Raw genomic sequence first — 20330 nt, 5'->3', positions numbered from 1 at the left:
CCCGGCAATTACAGACCGGTAAGTCTAATGTCAGTACTGGGCAAATTAGTTGAAACAATAGTAAATAATAAAATTGTCAGACACATAGAAGAACATAAATTGTTGGGCAAAAGTCAACATGGTTTCTGTAAAGGGAAATCACGTCTTACTAATCTAATAGAGTTCTCTGAAGGGATCAACAAACATGTGGACAAGGGGGATCCAGTGGACACAGTGTACTTAGATTTCCAGAAAGCCTTTGACAAGGTCCCTCACCAAAGGCTCTTATGTAAATTAAATTGTCATGAGATAAGAGGGAAGATCCTTTCATGGATTGAGAACTGGTTAAAAGACAGGGAACAAAGGGTAGGAATAAATTATAAATTTTCAGAATGGAGAGGGGTAACTAGTGGTGTTCCCCAAGGGTCAGTCCTAGAACCAATCCTATTCAACTTATTCATAAATAATCTGGAGAAAGGGGTAAACAGTGAGGTGGCAAAGTTTGCAGATGATACTAAACTGCTCAAGATAGTTAAGACCAAAGCAGAATGTGAAGAACTTCAAAAAGATCTCACAAAACTAAGTGATAGGGCAACAAAATGGCAAATGAAATTTAATGTGGATAAATGTAAAGTAACGCACATTGGAAAAAATAACCCCAACTATACATACAATATGATGGGGGCTAATTTAGCTACAACTAATCAGGAAAGAGATCTTGGAGTCATCATGGGTAGTTCTCTGAAGACGTCCACGCAGTGTGCAGTGGCAGTCAAACAAGCAAACAGGATGTTAGGAATCATTAAAAAAAGGGGATAGAGAATAAGACGGAGAATATCTTATTGCCCTTATATAAATCCATGGTGTGGAGAACGTGAATAAGGAAACGTTATTTACTTGTTCCCATAATATAAGAACTAGGAGCCACCAAATGAAATTAATGGGCAGCAGGTTTAAAACAAATAAAAGGAAGTTCTTCTTCACACAGCGCACAGTCAACCTGTGGAACTCCTTGCCTGAGGAGGTTGTGAAGGCTAGGACTATAACAGGATTTAAAAGAGAACTAGATAAATTCATGGAGGTTAAGTCCATTACTGGCTATTAGCCAGGATGGGTAAGGAATGGTGTCCCTAGCCTCTGTTTGTCAGAGGGTGGAGATGGATGGCAGGAGAGAGATCACTTGATCATTACCTGTTAGGTTCACTCCCTCTGGGGCACCTGGCATTGGCCACTGTCGGTAGACAGATACCGGGCTGGATGGACCTTTGGTCTGACCCAGTATGGCCATTCTTATGTTCTTATGTTATGTTGGCCATTGGCCCAACTGTATATGTAGTTTTATTTCTCCCAATATTTAACCTAAATTTATCTTGTTCCACCTTAAGCTCGTTATCTCCCATCTTATCTTTGCTAACGAATGAGTATTGGATGCTTGTTCTCTTTACAACATCCTGGCCAAAAGAAGATGCATCCAACTTTGCTTAACTTTATTAACAACAAGGGCTTATCTTCACTGCAAAGTTAACTTGAGTTATAAATTGAGTGTTGCCACTAACTCAACTCTCTTTCACACACAAAAACCCTTACCAGGAGTATTTTTCAACCTGAACTAGCTAGCCCATCAAGGGATATAGGCTAAAGATTGAGTGCGCACAACTCATCAGCTGCTAGCACAATGATGTTGCAGTGTGGATGCAGGCTTGACTACCTCCAGTCCTCCAATGCCTTCCCACAATATTCCCTGGGTGCTCAGAAAGGACAGACAAGTTCTCACACAATACATTGTGAAAGAACTCATAACATGGCTCAACATACTGCAGCATTAAGAATCATGGGATGTGCCCTCAGAAGTCTTAGGGAAAAACACAAGTGAGTGCAGCGTCAGTGTGGACACAGCAATTCAAGTGTTATTTCAGTGTGGTTACTCTCATTCAAGCTAGGCTAACTCAGGAGGCGTAACTCGAGTGTAAAAAATGGGAGTTAACTCTGCAGTAAAGACATACCATTAAGTTGCAAATCAATTAATTAACCACAAATAACATACTATAACAATGAACTAAACCCTACACACACCAAATTGAACAGAATTCTTTCAAAATACTACATACCATATAATCCAGGCCCTGTGTACTCCATGGTAAACTGAATCAGGTTTCTATAGCATTCTGGTGTAGAAGACTGAACATAAATGAAACTGGCAAAAATATTTGTTTAAAAAAAAGCTTTTTAATGAATGAAATATGAAATAAAAAATGTAATAAAGTAGTCCAGCCTTGTTTATTTTAATAAATTTTGTTTTGTTTTTTAGGTTTTTTTGTTTGTTTTTTTGCTGTCCCCACATTTTCACTATGCTGTACATTTCTGTATAAATAATGCATAGCAGCACTTTAAATTTTTTAAGGGTGAGGGAAGCTGGAGTTTTCAGCAGCAGCTTAGGGGACAGTTGTGTCTTTGGAACATGAGGATGACAGCTTGGTAATGTGTTATTTACTAATGTACTTAAGTGTTGACTTTGAAATTGGCATCTTTAGATTTCAGAGTTAACAACACATTAAGATGAATGGAACATTCATACATGTCAGATCTATTGTTTAAGGCTCTCCGCTGACTCAGAAAGACTATGCTGGTTAGGTGCAGAGTCAATTCACATTTTTTAAATTATCTTCACAACCATAAGGGTTAGAAACATTATTTGATTTGAAATGAAAGATTCCGAAGCACAATATCACGGTAGTGGATGGCATCCATCGCTGCAGAATTCATTGGGCACTGTTTATAACTCCTTGCCCTTACTCCACATGCCAAAAGCAAAGACTCATCCTTCAGGCATGAACCCCAAGTAGTGCCTACAGATAACAGTTCTATCACCTGTTACCCTTCCTTCTCATCCAATCCAGTACTTGCATCTGGGTAATCTGGCCGCTTCCCAGAAGCAAATAATCCAATAAAGGGGTTGAAGTAATTATGGCTATAAGGATTATGCACATATCAAAAACTACTAATTGCAATCCAAATTGGAAAGTTAATCTCTTGTCATCCCACTAACAATCCCAACTGTTGAAACAACTATCCCAGTCAAACCAAAGTCCCCAATACCCCTAGAGCATAACATGTGTCAACCCCAAATCAAACTATGCCTGCTCACAAACATGGACAGATGAACTTGACCTTAATGAGCAGTGAAGCTAAGAAAAATTGAGCCCATTTTGCTGCTTCTTAAGAACCTCCAAATGGTCCACTCTTGATTTCTTCCCTGTCTCAAATTCTCAACCAACTGGTCTCTAGACTAGAACCTCCTGCCAATGGTCACCCAGGTCTCATCCTGGGGCCTCTATTAGCTGGACAGTTGACTCCAGTCCCCTCCTTCAATCATTCCATCCTAATGATTCCCAGCAAAATTGCTCAAGCTGGTGTGAATTATATTTCTGTAGACATTCATCTCTGCCCTTTGTTTTTACTGTAGACTACACATGTTAAATTCACGTAACCTTTCTGCTCTTAGCTCTTAGTTTGCAAGCCTGTCATAATTTGTTATACTTGCCTGCCTCTGGGCTCTTTTATATATTCATAAGATTTCATTTCTTTCAAATATAACTTTGGGGATGAACTAGAAATCACCCTCTTAATGCACTAGAACCCACCCTCTTAATCTTTTCGATGGCAAAGGGGCTGTTCTTCAGCACGTGGGTGAGTTTCAGAGTTGTACAACAAGGCATTTGAGTGCAGATTTCAAATGATGGCACAAACATTTCTGACCACATAAGGGAATAAGAAAAGTAGTCTTCACCCCCATGGTGTTCTTCAAATAGTATTCAGCACTAACTAAACAAATAGATAAAATAAAAATAGCCTTTGCCAATATGTACCCCAAGGAACTTGTTGGTTTCATAGTATGTTGTGGGAAAATAGCTATATTCTGCACATATTGTTATCCCTGAAACTGCTACGTGGGCAGCCTTAGAAATGTTCCACTCATGTTTTCTGGAGCTTGTATCAATGCGCAACTCTCCAGCCAAGCGGAAAGGAATAGACTGAACATCTTCATGTGAAAATCAGGAAAATCTATTTTAAATACTAAAAAGTGGAACTGCTGGTGCAAAGTCAAAGTTCTATTACTCTGAAATATCAAGTCAGATCCAAGTCAGATTCTGGTTTCAGAATGTGATTTTGCACGATAGCACTTGGAGATTCTATGTGAGAGACAGAGAACCTCAACATAATTTATGGAGAAAGGGGTTACCCTTTCATTGTCCAAAATAAAGGTCTGACCTTGCTCCTAATGAAGAAAACAAACACAGTAGCAAAAAGGCAGGTATGCCCATGCAGAAGAGATGCATGTTTGTCCATTTTAAATGAAAAAATTGTTCAATAACAGTTTATTCTTCTCTAAAGGTGCTCAGCACTAAAGGTGTTTCGAGTGGTGTTAAAGGGCAGAGTCTGTTGCTAAAGAGAGCAGGCATGTAACCATTGAGTGTCAGCACATGGGCTCCCTTTTTTTAAACCTGACCATAGTATACTATAAAATAGCATACATCAGAGTCAGTGCTCAGTGAAAACCAGGTGCTGAAACACATCTAAATAAACGCCCACAGCCAAGAACGAAAAAGATGCCTCCTTTTTACACTGCACACTTCAGCCTGGCAGACCTCTTAGGCCTGGTCTACACTACCCGCCTGAATCGGCGGGTAGAAATCGATCTCTTGGGGATCGACTTATCGCGTCTCGTCAGGACGCGACAATCGATCCCCGAATCGACGCGCTTACTCCACCAGCGGAGGTGGGAGTAAGCGCCGTCGACTGGGAGCCGCGGCAGTCGATTTTGCCGCCGTCCTCACAACAGGGTAAGTCGGATCTGATACGTCGAATTCAGCTACGCTATTCGCGTAGCTGAATTTGCGTATCTTAAATCGACCCCCCCCTGTAGTGTAGATGTAGCCTCAGGGGGAACTCCCAAAGCATAAATATAGTACCAGAGAGACTAGCCTGAAGGTTTGGTTATTTGACTTGAAAGAATTCTATTTGAAGCCTCTTAGATGATGTGAATAGTAAGAGTGACAATTTGCAATCCTCACAACAGACATGGAGAAAAGACTCAGAGAAGTGGAAATTACAGTTGAAACTATAATGGCCCAGGTTTTTTAATGTACTAATCAAGCCACACTAGAGGAAAACATGTCAGTCATCATCGAAGTTAAAGCATAAGCACAGGAGAAGCAGAACGTTAATAGCTCCCAAACTTAGAAGCGTAAGAAAAAGATTCAGTCTGGTTGAGAGAGAGTTGGAAATAACGGATGGATTCAACCCATGCCTTCATTAAGGTTTGTTTTCATTATTATTGTGGGTGAACAAACACTATTAGGATATTGCTTCTTACGTGTGTTATGATAGTATATTTTAATTTTGTAAAATTGCATAGAGAACTTGGAATGGGCACTTAGTAGACATCAAAGTAAATAAATACATAAAAGAAATGTCTGTTTGTTCATCTAGTAAAGGAGAACTGATCTGATATGGTTTATAAAAGAATATATTACTGAGAGGATGGACCTATACTTAAACAGGGTCCTGATATATATACACTCTGCTCCAATATCCCAAAGTGGCCATTTCAATTGCAAGACAAGGTGGAGAGCATGATGATCTTTACTTCTCTGTATGTCTGAAAGACTCACAGACTCATAGACTTTACGGTCTGAAGGGAGCATCAAGATCATCTAGGCTAGTGGTCTCCAGCCTTTTTACACACAAGATCACTTTTTGAATTTAAGTGCAACCCAGGATCTACCCCATCCCTTCCCCAAGGCCCTGCCCCTTCCCCAAGGCCCCACCCTGCTCATTCCATCCCCCCTCCCTCCGCCGCTCGCTCTCTTCCACCCTCACTCACTTTCACTAGGCTGGAGCATGGGATTGGGGTGCAGAAGGGGGTGAGGGGTGCAGACTCTGGGAGGGAGTTTGGGTGCAGGGGGGGGCTCCAGGCTGAGGCAGTGTTGGATGCAGGAGGGTGTACAGTGGTGCAGGAGGGGATTTGGGGTGCTGGCTTCTGGAGGGGGCTCAGGGCTGGGGCAGGGGGTTGGGGTGTCGGATGAGTGCGGGCTCCCACCGGGCGGTGCTTACCTTGGACGGCTCCCAGGTGGCGGTGCAGCAGAGCTAAGGCAGGCTCCCTGCCTGCCCCAGCCCCATGTGGCCAGCACGTCCCTGCAGCCCCTGGGGGGTGGGCATGTGGCTCCGCGCGCTGCCCCTCCCTGCAGGCACCACCCCAGCAGCTCCCATTGGTCGCAGTTCCCCATTCCCAGGTAATGGGAGCAGTGCCCGCAGCCAGGAGCAACGTGCAGAGACCCCCTGCCCCCCGCTCCCAGGGATCGCAGGGATGTGCTGGCCGCTTCCAGGAGCGGCACGGGGACTGGACAGGCAGGGAGCCTGCCTTAGCCCCGCTGCACCGCCAGACTTTTAGCAGCCGGAGATCATGATCGACTGTCAGAAGCTCCAGGATCGACCTGTCGATCACAACCTACCAGTTGGTGACCATTGATCTAGCCTGACCTCCTGCACATTGCAGGCCACAGAACCTCACCCACCACTCCTGCAATAGACCCTAACTTCTGACTGAGTTACTGAAGTCCTCAAATCATGATTTAAAGACTTCAAGTTACAGAGTATCCACCATTTACACTAGTTTAAACCTGCAAGTGACCCATGCCCCATGCTGCAGAAGAAGGTGAAAAAAAACCGAGGGTCTCTGCCAATCGTACCGGGAGAAAATTCCTTCCCAACCGCAAATACGGCAGTCAGTTACACACTGAGCATGTGGGCAGGACCCAACAACCAGACACGTGGGAAAGAATTCTCTGTAGTAACGCAGAGCCCTCCCCATCTAGTATCTCATCACTGGCCGTTGGAGATATTTGCTGCTAGCAGTTGCAGATCAGCTACGTGCCATTGTAGGCAGTCTCATCAGAACATCCCCTCCATAAAGTTATCAAGCTCAGTCTTGAATTTTTGCCCCCACTGCTTCCCTTGGAAGGCTGTTCCAGAACTTCACTCCCTGATGGATAGAAACCTTCATCTAATTTCAAACCTAAGTTTGTTGATGGCCAGTTTATATCCATTTGTTATTGTGTCCACATTAGTGCTTAACTTAAATAACTTCTCTCCCTCCCTGGTATTTATCCCTCTGGTGTATTTATAGAGAGTAATCATATCGCCCCTCAGCCTTCTTTTATTTAGGCTAAACAAGCTAAGCACTTTGAGTCTCCTCTCATCTCATGAGGACAAGAGCCTGATTCTGCTCCCACTGAAGTCCTGGAAGAGAGAGAATATTGCTTAGGGAAAAGTTAAGCAGTTCTTCTTTCCAGATGTCAGTCTAGTTACACAAACAAAGAAATTGAATTACTGGAGATAAAGCAAAGATTTTTAACTAGAAAACACACAACTTTTTTTTAGATCCAGCCAAATGGAATGTCATTTATGCTTACAATGTATGACAATACAGTCTTCTCGTTCCAGAACAAATAAAGAGAATTTAGTAGCAACAAACTCAGGAAGCCAAAGATTCAGTAATTGAACTTTTCTGAGTGTAACCAGTCAGGCACAACTTTATAAGCCAAGAACTTAATTTACTCTTTCTTACACTTTGATTATCTACTTGTGAGTATCTGATCATTCACACATTTATTATTCTGTTCCTAGAGGATAATAGTTTATCAGGCCCAAAGTGCCTCAGTGAAAACTCTGCAAGTTTTCCAGACTTCATAGTCTTTGGGTATGTCTACACTGCAAAAAAAAAAAAAAAAAAAAAAAAAGTCCATGGCATAGTCTCAGAGTCCAGGTCAATTAACTCAGGCTAATGGGGCTCAAGCTGCAGAGCTAAAAATAGCAATGCAGACAGTCCCACTCGGGCTAGAGCCCAGACTCTGAAACTTGGGGGTGGGGGTGGGGGAAGTCTCAGAGCGCAGATTTCAGCCTAAGCAGGAAAGTCTACACTGCTATTTTTGGCCCACAGCCCGAATCTCACAAGCCTAAGTCAATTGACCTGGGCTCTGAGACTTGGTGCCATGTGTTTTTCTTTGCAACATAGACATACCCTCAGAGGTTTCCTTCTGTGAAACTATGGCCTGGGCTACACAACACAGTTGGGTCAACATAAGGCAGTTTGTTTACATTTGCAGGAGATAATGCTGCCCGCTTCTTGTTTGCAATGTCACCTGTCATGCTCCAACCATCATTCCAGAGAACATGTGTCCATCCTGATAACAGGTACTGCTTGATAATGATTCAAAGCAGTGTGGACCGATGCATGTTCATTTTAATCATCTGAGTCAGATGCCACCAACAGAAGGTTGATTTTCTTTTTTGGTGGTTCGGGTTCTGTTGTGTCTGCATTGGACTTTTAAGACTTCTGAAAGGATGCTCCACACCTCGTCCCTCTCAGATGTTGGAAGGCACTTCAGATTCTTAAACCTTGGGTCAAGTGCTGTAGCTATCTTTAGAAATCTCACATTTGTACCTTCTTTTCATTTTGTCAAATCTGCTGTGAAAATGTTCTTAAAACAAATAACGTGCTGGATCATCATCCGAGATTGCTATAACATGAAATATATGGCAGAATGCGAGTAAAACAGAGCAGGAGACATACAATTCTCTGCCAAGGAGTTCAGTCACAAATTTAATTAATGCATTATTTTTTAACAAGCATCATCAGCATGGAAGCATGTCCTCTGGAATGGTAGCCAAAGAATGAAGGGGCATACGAATGTTAGCACAGTGGTCACCAACCGGTAGACAGTTGTGGAGCCTCTGCCAGTCAATCTCAGTCTCCGGCTGCTAACAGTCTGGCGGTACAGCAGGGCTAAGGGCAGACTCCCTTCCTGCTCTGGCCCCGCGCCGCTCCGGGAAGCAGCCAGCATGTCCCTGCGTGGTGAGGGAGGGGGTCTCCGTGCTCCGCTCCTGCCTGTAGGCACTGCCCCTGCAGCTCCACTGGCCAGGAACGGGGAACTGCGGCCAATGGGAGCTGCAGGGGCGGTGCCTGCAGGGAGGGTCAGCACACGGAGCCATGTGACCCCTTCCCCCCCCAGGGCCGCAGGGCCGTGCTAGCAGCTTTCGGAAGTGGTGTGGGGCCGGGACAGGCAGGGACAGTGCCGCCGCCCAGGGTATGCACCTCCTGGCGGAAGCCTGCACCCCAACCCCCTGCCCCATCCCAGAGCCTCCTCATGCACCCAACTCCCTCCCAGAGGTTGCACCCTTCACCCCTGCTGCATCCCAACCCCCCTGCCCCAAGCTCAGCCCAGAGCCCCCCCTTTCACACTCCGAACCCCTCGCCCTCAGCCCAGAGCCCACACCCCCTCCCGCACTCCAACCCCCTGTCCCAGCCTGCTGAAACTGAGTGAGGGTGGGGGAGAGTGAGCGACGGAGGGAGGGGGGATATAGTGAGTGGGGCAGGGCCTCGGGGAAGGGGTGGGGTCTCAGGGAAGGGGCGGGGTAGATCCTGGGTTGCACTTACATTCAAAAAGTGATCTTGTGCTTAAAAAGGTTGGAGACCACTGGTTTAGCATATCTGACACATAAGTACCTTGCAATGCTGGCTACAAAAGTACCAGGCGAATGCCTTTTCTCACTTTCAGGTGACATTATAAATAAGAAGCAGGCAGCATTATCTCCCGTAAATGTAAACAAACCTGTTTGTCTTAGCGACTGGCTGAACAAGAAGTAGAACTGAGTAGACTTGTAGGCTCTAAAGTTTTACATTGTTTTGGTTTTGAGTGCAGTTATATATAAAAAAAAAATCTACATTTGTAAATTGCACTTGCACGATAAAGAGATTGCACTACAGTATTTGTATGAGGTGAATTGAACAATACTATTTCTTTTGTTAATCATTTTACAGTGCAAATATTTATCTAATATAATAATATAAAGTGAGCACTGTACACTTTGTATTCTGTGTTGTAACTGAAATCAGTATATTTGAAAATGCAGAAAAACATCCAAAAATATTTAATAAATTTCAATTGGTATTCTCTTGTTTCACAGTGTGATTAAAACTGCGATTAATCACAATTATTTTTTTTATCGTAATTATCTTTTTGAGTTAATTGCATGAGTTAACTGTGATTAATCAACAGCCCTACTAATTACACACATTGAAAAACATACAAGCAACTTTTTAAATATCCAACAAAATGGAACACAATTTATGCTTATAATGTACGACAATATTTGTTCTGGAATTAGGAGGTTATATATTAAATCAGTGAAAAAAGATAGCATTAACTGCCGAGGTTCTAGTGACTGCATAAGTTCTACGTAGCCCCTGATATATGTCAAATTTTTAAAAAGATTCATGAGTTGCAATTTTATGTCATTCCCATTTTCATATTTTAAGTATCTCATAATGTCATTATGTAGGTTGAGACAAGGTAGTTGAGGTAATCTTTTATTGGACCAACTTCTGTTGGTGGAAGGTACAAGCTTTTGAGCTACACAAGTAATCACTATGCTCTTGAATGAACTCACACAGGAAAATGATAAAAGACAAAAACACCATATCACCTGGGCGATTACTTTTTCACAAAGTGATCACACTATATCTGATCTTTCAATACTTGTCCTCAGAGGAAACCTGTTCACCTTCAAAAGGCAGGCCTGGGAACTTAAATTCATAACTCGGCTTGACACCTAAAAACCATGGACTTAACAGGGACACTGGAATTATGGCTCATTACAACAATTTGTAACACATCACATTGCCTGCTACCCTTAACTGCACACTTCAAACCCTTTACACATAACAATCTAACCCTCAATTCCCAATTTATTTCAAGTGACCACCTCCACGCATTACCCCTTCTGCTTAGAAATCTGTCCCAACTTGTATTTTTTAGCTCAGAAACTGCTTCCTTCCGCAGACCTGTGTAGCTGAAAAGCTTGTACCTTCCACCAACAGAAGTTGCTCCAATAAAAGATATTACCCCACCTACCTTGTTTCTCTGAGCCTGGGACCAAAGCGGCTACAACAACACTGCAAACATTATGTAGGCTACCATGTTACAATCAGGATCAAATTCCTCCCTGGTGTAACTCCAATGACTTCAGCAGAGTTACACTAGAGATGAATATGCCCCAAGAAGATTGTTTTTGATTTAATCAAACAATAGTATTTTTGCCTTTTTCAAAATGTGCCAATGAACTGCAAATTCCCTGCATGCCTCAAATTATTATTCAGCTATCAAACTGTCAAACCACTTTAAAATTCCTAAATTGATCCTCAAATGTTGATATCAGTTGTGAGCAAGTAGCATTACATTATCATACAGTATGTTGGTTGCACAAAACAATTTTAGAATTCTGACAATTCTAACATGATTAATACCTGTGATTTTAGGGAAGTTTTGCTTTTCCACAGTGGAAAACAGAAAGCAGAATTAAGCATTTGTGAGCTTATGCATTTTATTCAAATAATCAGAGCTATTACTGTTTCAGGACATTTCCTTAGCTGCTACCATTCGAACAATTGGAGTAGTCATCTGGCTAGTGCAATGTTACTATAATCTACTAAAACCTACAGATGGAAACTATTGTCTATCACATTATACAAATAATCCACTCTGCTGCCCCCTGGACAATTAAATGTTTTCAGCAGAGCCACAGCTGTGGCGAACAAAGCACATGGACCTACTGCCATTGTTTACCAAACTGACATTTCATTCTAACAGCTGACTGACCCTGTGTCTGAAATGATTCACATTATTTTGATGCCTAGGGTTATTACCTCTATTCTTCCACATGACTAATGCATATTAGGTGTGGAAAGGGGCATGTCAAAGAAAGACCCCAATAACTTTTGCTTTACTAACCTCTGTAACCCTTGCTAAATGAAAAAATTAGTCACATCAGTTCTGATCATTCGTGCCATATAGAGATCCTACGACACACACCAAGTTACTGTAGGTCATTGAATGGAAACTACCATGTAGTCCATGTGACGTATATTGATCCAAACACCTTTGTATGTCATTTTCAAACACATGATCCAGAAGCATTGAATTGAGAAGGGCTACAATGTAAAAGAAGCTGAAAGTTGTGAAGCATAGCATAACCATGTACATATTGTAATTTTAAACAAAAATTAATATTCCCACCCAGGAATATCCCCTTTTCCAATGAAATACAGCATAAGTCACTGCTAAGAAAGACAAAGCAAGACATTCATCTAAGAATGTAAGTGCTATTTTAGGGGATATGCTGTTTGTGAGAACAGTTTGTGCTAGCCGACAGTGTAGCAACATTCATGGCATTTTCAAGTTATGCTACTTGATACACAGTGAAAACTACCCAATAGTGTATATGTGAGAAAGCACTAGTTGCACTTTAATGACTGTAATAAGTGCTCAAGTTTTGCTTAGGACCTTTTTGCATACACTGTTCATTAAACATGCAAAGTACTTAAGATGGGAGGATTTGTAAAGCAGCATCTCTTACCAAGGGTCCACCTTTATTTTTGAATAGCAAAATCCATTATTTAACATTATCACTATTCCAAATAAATTTCTTTACTTAAAATAAGCATTTCCTTAATTCATTTGATTTGAATTAATCTGATGTGAAGCAAAAGCAAGGAAATTTTGAACTAGTAAAATTTGGGCCCTGATTCTGGTGCCACTAAGCCAGTGGTAAACCTCTTACTGATGCGAAAGGGAGCAAGAGAAAACCCTTTAAGGTCCAATCTTGCACCACTGATTTCAGTGAGCACCAGATAAAGCCCTTAATGAGTTTTCTTTCTTTCTCTCTCTCTCTCACTCACACACACACACCTCTCTCTCCCCCCCAGGACTAGTATATCATTTATCCTTTTCCACGGACTGCAGTCTGCAAAGTAAACCTGAAAAGTAGTAATAATTTACATGTATCACTTTAATATTCTAAACAAGGTTGATTTAAAAACATTTAGGTACATTTAAAGCTTAGCTTCTTCTAGGGCTTATTCATTTATTAAAATTTGTTCTCTTAGCTTTTATTCTCTTTCTGCCTGAATGCTTTGTGGTTTCACTGTCTCAGCAGTCACGACATTTCACAGTGGATGTGACAACTTTGCCTCAGAAAATAACATGATACCTTATATAAGCTATTGGAAGGTTCCATCCTTTCTGTATAGATTAAATAAAACTACCTAGGCAAAGAGGCTTGCTAAAACACATGAAAATGAGTCAATTATGAAATGTCATCACAATATAAGAACTGGATGGTGATGTCCTGGTATACTATGGATTTTAAACCAGGTCCTAAGGCCTGTTGGTAAAATAAACTAGTCTGATTTCAAAGGAATTGATTTGCTTGAGATCTAACTTTATTAAAAAAACAAGACAAAAATCCTCTTTTTTATCTCACAGTTTGCACTTCTTGAAGTGCTTATGTGAAGGCTAATACATTGAAGAAATAATGAAATATAAGTTTCCTGGTTTTGTGTTGTTTTGCATTGGTCATTTTAAAAACTGGTATTCTACATAATTTTTCTAATTATTATTATTTACTGGTTTATAATACCCAGAAGTGTGACAGATAACTTAGGGCTTGTCTACATGGAGAAGTAAGGTACTCTCCTGGAGGGTGAGGGGGGTGATTTCTAAAGTGCACTAATATGTTACGCATTAATTAGTCCATGTAGACCCCACTGGTGTGCACTAAAGGGTCCCTAGTGTGCTTTAATGCAGTGCTGTTTGAAACAGCAGTATGTTAATGTGCACTTATGGAACTTTTAGTGCACAACAACAGGATCTACATGCACCAATTAATGCGCAACACGTTACTGCGTTTTAGAAATCACGTACTTCTTAAGCACATAACCCCGCCATGTAGACAAGCTCTACGAATACAACAAAGATGACCTGAAGAACTTTTAGACATAGTTGAAAGGATGGGGAAAAGGTAAAAGATGGGGGTTACAGCAGTGAGATTATGCAGCTAGATCTTCATCCTGCAAAGATTTACACACAGGCTTAACTTTACATGCTGTAGGAGGGCACTCCTGGGGCCAGATCCTCAGCTGGTGTAAACTGGCATAGCTAAACTGAAGATCTGGCCCACTGCGTGTCCAGTTAAGCACATGCTTTCCTCTTTGCAGGACCAGCACCTTACTCAGCAAAGGCTTGTGCATAGCATACCGGAGGGAAAAAAGATGACAGCATTTTAAAAATATAAATAGAAGTAAATAATTCTGTTTGTTGATTCAATTCTTTTTAATTTCTATTAATATTTAGCACTATAATAAATCTGACTGAAACAGTACCATGATCTGAAGCTTTTTTGTAAGAAAATATACTGCATATCAGATTAGCACCAGAAACGTTCCTTCAAATTATTTGCACCAACTGCCATGTCCCAGCTGGTAGGAGGGAAATGGGTGAGTGGATAGTGATGGCTGGCCTTGCCTTCTGGACTACACACAAGAGAATTCAGCAAATGAACATGCTCAACAAATTAATGGTATCTTTTGGGATTTATCTCATCATTTGTCCATCTATGACTGACAGTTTACCCATTATTCTTTAAACCACCTTCAATTAAAGCAAAAAAAAAAAAAAAAAAAAAAAAGCTAGCCTCCTTATCAGAGAGGAAAGTAGAATTTTAAGATTATATATATATATAAAATAATATGATATTAAAACTAGCTCACCACATGTACAATGTTGTGGTTTTGATTTTTAGAATGGGAAAATGTTTTTATGAATACACATTAATAAAGTCAACATTCAAGACAAGCAGAGTACGCAGCTATAGGGCCCCAACTGCTGCAGGTGATAACTCAAAATGAAGGACACAAGACTAGAACTATAACACAGAGGAAGTAGTTTGAAATGATGTTAAACTGATTTCTTTAACGTAGGAATTGCCTCACTGGATCAGATCGATGGTCCATCTCATCCAGTCTCCTGTCTCTGACAATGGCCAGCATCAGATGCTTCAGAGGAAGGTGCAAAAAACTTCACAGTAAGCAGTTGTGTGATAATCTGCCCTCCCACATTAAATCTCCTCCTACTCCTTAATAGTTACAGATTGTCTTAAACTCTGAAGCATGAAGTTTAATATATTTTCCAAAATTTCTTAGTATTAACTTTGGATATCCTTGATATCCATATAATTGTCCAATTCCCTTTTTTCATATTGCTAGGATTTTGGCTTCAAAGACATCCCATGGCAATGAATTCCAGAGTTAATTACTTGTTACATGGAAAAGTGTTTCCTTTTATTGGTTCTGAATTTTCCACCTTTCAATTTATAATTGAATGTCCCCGCCCCCCATTCTTGTGTTATGAGGCAAGGAGACCAGAAATCCAACATTTGTTCTCTATACTATTCATTATTTATATACTTTGATCATGCCCCTTTACCTCCTTTCTAAAATAAAGAATCCCACTCTGTTCCACCTCTCTTCATAGGAGAGTTTTTCCATGCCCCTAATCATTTGTCTCTTTGCTCTTGCCTCAACCCCAGTTCTGCAATATTCTTTTTGAGATGGGTGACCAGTACTGCACACAGTATTCCAGATGCAGATGCACCATTACATTTTCCATGTTATTCCTCAGCAATGTAACATTTTGTTTGCTTTTTCAGCTGCATGTAGGGCAGAGTTTTCATGGAGTTGTCTACAGTGATGCTCAGATGTCTCTCCTGAGTTAACATAGTTAATTTAGAACCCAGTAAGTAGTATGAGTATTTCATTTTTCCTCTCCAATATACTTTTCAATATTGAACTTCATTGCCATTGTGTTATCCATTCCCCCTAGCTTGGTTAGATTCCTCTGGAGTTCCTCCCAATCCTCTCTGGACCTGAGTAAACTAAACAAATTTGTATCAACTACAAGCTTTCCTATGTCACTGCTCTCTCCCCTTTCCAAATCATGAGCAACACTGGACCTACAGAATGTTGAGGCACCTTGTTGTTAATTCTTTGCCATGATGAAAATTGTTTCCTATCTCTTAGGTCTGGTCTACACTACAGACCTATATCAGTATAACTATGTCACTCAGTAGTGCGAAAAATCCATACCTCTGAGCGATGTCGTTATACCGACCTAACCCCTCATGTAGACAGTGCTATGTTGGCGGGAGGGCTTCTCCCATTGACATAGCTACCGCCATTCGGGGAGGTGGATTAACTACGCCAACAGGAGAGAGCTCTCCTGTCGGCATAGAGTGTCTTAATTAAAGCACTACAGCAGCGCAACTGCCAGGGCCGGCTCTGGCTTTTTTGCCGCCCCAAAAGAAAAAAAAAAAAAAAACCTGCAGGGTGGCCGGAGCCAGGGTGCAGGGGAACTCCCTGCACTGCAGACGTGCCCCGGCTAGCGGGGGGAGGGGGAAGAGCGGGGGGAGAGAGAGAAGGGGGGTGGCCAGGGCTTCAGCAGGGCGCTCGCCACGTGGCCCCGACCGCCGTGCCGCCTGCCGGGAAGGCTCCGCGCCGCTCCGGTCGGCGGGGAGGGAAAGACGTGGGCTGCCCTGCCAGGCTTGCTACAGACCTGGCACTGGCTGGGACAGACGGAGCACGCAGCCCGCTGCCAGCAGGGCGCTCCCCTCCTCTGCGCCGCCGCCCCCTACAGGGCGGCCGGAGCGGCAAACAAACAAACAAACAAAAAAAAGCGGACGTGCCGCCCTAGGATTGGGCAGAATGCTGCCCCATAGAATCTGCCGCCCCAAGCACGAACTTGCTCGGCTGGTGCCTGGAGCCGGCCCTGGCAACTGCATCAGTGCATTTGTACCAATGCCGCGTTTTAAGTGTGGGTTTGTCCTTACTCAAATCACTAGATTTTCATAATTCCTGTCCCTCTTTCTGCCAATGTATCATCCTTCTCTCCTTCAGGGTTACCCAAATCACCTGTTCTTTGGGCTCTGTTCTGGTGCAGTCCTTACTCAGATAAAACTCCTACTGGCTTCAATGGCAGTTTTGTTTGAGTAAAGCCTGCAGGATGAGGCTTTTGCAAAACCACAGAACAAAGATTGTATCCAAGAACCAGTGTACGGTATGTGTGGTTACCCAGTTAGCTCAGTTTATTTTATTTATAGATCTTTATGAATGTAATCTCTTTGCCATACCAAAAGATCATACATACGTATATGTCCAGTTAAAGGTTCCAGCGGATCAGTTCAGCCAGTAGCATTCCCAATTAAAGGGGATAGAATACATACATAAGTGAGAGGAGGCAGAATTAATACAGAAAAGTGTATTTTTACACTAGGATAATAGTGTAAATATGCCTTTAGTTGTTGATCTTGATCTCAGCCAGAACCTGTTAGTACTTCACAATTAATGACTTGGGTTTGCTATAATAAAGTAATATAACAATGGACAGTATAACACTAAGTCATTGTTTCCATTTCAAGCGAGAAAAAAAAAGTTTAAAGAAAAGCTAAACTGTGGAAGATATTTCGTGTGTATTCAACAGAGAAAGCATAATGCTTTGGACAGAAAGAAAATGTAGGGATTGTTGAAATATCACACACCGGCTAACCATAACAGCCTTACAGTGCACACCGCACTGGATTTATATGCATTCAGAGACTTCACAAATCAGGCTTTTATAGAGAAACAGGATCACATGCATTAGTTCCTTATCTGCCCTTTTTAGCTTTGCCATGGCACTACTTCCTGAGAGATCTTCACACTGCTGTCAAAAGGTCAAATGGTCATGTACTTATACTGTGTGTCCATACTTATTTTACACAGCTTTGGTGAATATAACATGCAAAATTTGAACACTGATTTTGGTGGGTGATTTACTCCCAAGAGATGCTCACTTTAGTTCGGTTTCAGAATAACAGCTTCTGAATTTAGACTGACACAATTACGGCATTTTAATTAAAGAATCCAACCCTTATTGTTTCTATTGCCACACACTGGCTTGGAGAAATGTACTGGATTCCTTTCAGCAGATATCCCAGTACAGCAGACCTTTTATGGAAGACTATATTTTTTAAGAATCAAAATAGAGCCGTCAACACCCCTCTTCTTCCAAAAGTTTCATCCAGCCTACTACAATGCCTTGTACTGGAGACCAAGGATCACAACCGTTAGAGCCACTGGAGCCCTAAGTGCCAGTTTTACTGCACTGTCAAATAGTTGACGGGGAAGTGCCCAACAACTGAGTCACATCCATACTCAATGAACATAGCCCTTCGCCCATCCACTCATCCCCCAGCATGATCCCTCTACACCACGAACACAACCCCCACCCCGTTTACCTGGAAAGGGAAAGAACCCAGCAATTGCCATGATGGTGACCAGACAGCAATTGTGAAAAATCGGGACAGTAGGTGGGCGGTAATAGGAGCCTATATAAGAAAAAGACCCAAAAAACAGGACTATCCCTATAAAATCGGGACATCTGGTCATCCTAATTGCCATCCACCCCCAATGCACGCACAGACCCTCACCCCTCCAACCACACCAGCTCCAGCCCCACCCAACCACCCGCACGTGCTCAGCCCGGTCCCCGGAGGAGGAAGATGCACTCCCGCCACCCTGGGCTGGGGGGATGCGCCCACCCGCTGGCTCCTCCCCTCGGCGCTGTTTACCTTGAGATAATCATTTTCGGAGCGCAGCTCCTCGATCTCCCGCAGCAGCTCCTCCTCCTCTGCCGGCGGCTGGCAGGGGGCGGGCGCTTTGCTCCCCAGCCGCATGTTCTCGGCGGCTCGCCCCCAGCTCGCCTCTTCTCCCCCGGGCGCGCTGCCTTTGCCCGCCGCGGGGGCGGGCGAGGCGGGCTGCGGGCTACAGGGCGGAGCTGGCTGCGCCGCCCCTTGGCCGGCGGGGCTCTCCGGGGAAGGCTGGGCGCCCAGCGGGTGGCTGGCCCCAGGCACCGGGGTGCCCGCTCGGCCCGGGGCAGGCGGCTGCTCCCGGTCACTGGAGCCGGTACCGGACTCGGCGTCGCTGCTGGCGGCCTGGGCCGGTCGCTGCTCATCGGAGAGCGGCTCGGAGGGGCAGTCGGACAGGTCGGAGCTGCTGTCAGTGTGGCTGAGCCTGGCCGGAGCCGCCCCGGCCACATGGCCGCTGCCCAGCCCGGGCCCGGCGGCTGATGCCAGAGAGCCCCCCTGCTGCGGGGGGGCGCCTCTCTTCCCCTTCCTGCCTTTGCCGGGCGGGTGGCCCGGTTCCCCCCCGGCCTGCCTGGCCCCGGCCTTGCCGCCCCCTTGCTCCTGGGCTCGGGCCGCCTTCTTGCTCCACAGGGAGGCTTTGGCGCTGCCCGCTCGGCCGCCAGTCCCGGCTGCTGCCGCTGCCTTCGCGCCCTGGGAGCCGCTGCGCCTGGAGAGGCGGCTCTGGGTGGCTAGGAGCCCGGCGGATTGAGGCGGGGGGCCCGGCTGCTGCGGCTTGCCCGAGAGGCTGGGGGATTTGGGCGGCACCGGCGGGGGCTTGGCAGACGATGCCCGGCCGTGGAGATCCTTGAGGAAGGGTCTGGCCGGGGAAGGGGCTCGGTTCAGTCTCTTCTTCTCAGCGTGGGGGTGGTGGTGGCCCTGCTGCTGTTGCTTGAGGTTATCACTTGGGCTGGTGCCATTTAAAGTCTCCATGGTCCAGGCAGAGGAAGAAGCAGCCGCAGCCCAGGGGGTGTCGGGCACTTGAGGCTCTTTAATCCTGTCCACCCACAGGAATAGCAGCAGCGGCAGCGAGCCTCTTGGCAGAGCGCAGCAGCACGAGCAGCCTCCCCCAGCCTTGCCGTTTGTTTTCTCATCACTTCTGCTTCTCCCCCAACCACAAGCCTCACACTTTTCTTCTTTAGACCCCCCCCCCACCCGCGCGCTTGCCCCTCCTCAGCCCCCACCCTCGTCTGTCTCTTTTAAGCACTGGCTTGTTTCAATAAAATGAAGGCAAATCCCTTAGTGGCAGCCTTCTCCTCCTTCCCCTGCCGCTCCCCGGATCAGCTTGATGCAGCTCAAGTTATTTTGCAGCCCGAAAAATCGACTCGCTTTTCCTTTGGTCCGATGCAAATGACTATTTTCCAGGTTCCTTCTCTTCTTTTCCCTTAGCTCACAAACCATCATTCATCAGACTCCAACGGCTACCCCCCATTTCATTCCCATCCCTCCTCCTCTCTCGCCTGCACCCTCCAATCTTCTCAGGGTCCTTCCTCCTCCTGCTGAAATAGGGAAACTGCAAACGCTGCTGTCTGTCTCTCCAGTCCTGACGCTTCCCCGGTCTGTGCGCATGATCCTCCCCCCTCTGTCACCGAGCCAAACTGCTCTATGCAAGCCACTTTTTCCTAGAGCTCCCTGTATGCGTTTTTATAAGGGTTCCTGGACCAGTTACTATTTATAATAAACCCAGATTTCAGGGAATGTAATTCTTCAGCCATTGGCTATGTACTATTTCAGGTTAAATA

At 44.2% G+C, this 20330-nt stretch overlaps 1 protein-coding gene across 1 annotated transcript in view; it reads right to left on the bottom strand.

Moving 5' to 3' along the window:
- The window catches only part of MTCL1 (microtubule crosslinking factor 1), a 198762-nt gene extending 179241 nt beyond the window's left edge, over positions 1-19521 (bottom strand). The window contains exon 1 of the mRNA XM_065399251.1: positions 18538-19521. Within this exon, the coding sequence (XP_065255323.1) occupies positions 18538-19521 (984 nt within the window). The remainder of the gene's footprint in view (positions 1-18537) is intronic.
- Positions 19522-20330: the final 809 nt, after the last annotated feature.

The sequence above is a fragment of the Emys orbicularis genome, chromosome 2, assembly GCF_028017835.1.
Source record: "Emys orbicularis isolate rEmyOrb1 chromosome 2, rEmyOrb1.hap1, whole genome shotgun sequence".
In the NCBI taxonomy this organism is placed as follows: Eukaryota; Metazoa; Chordata; order Testudines; family Emydidae; genus Emys; species Emys orbicularis.
Note: the sequence above shows the minus strand (reverse complement) of the source record. Positions and strands in the feature narration are given on the sequence as shown.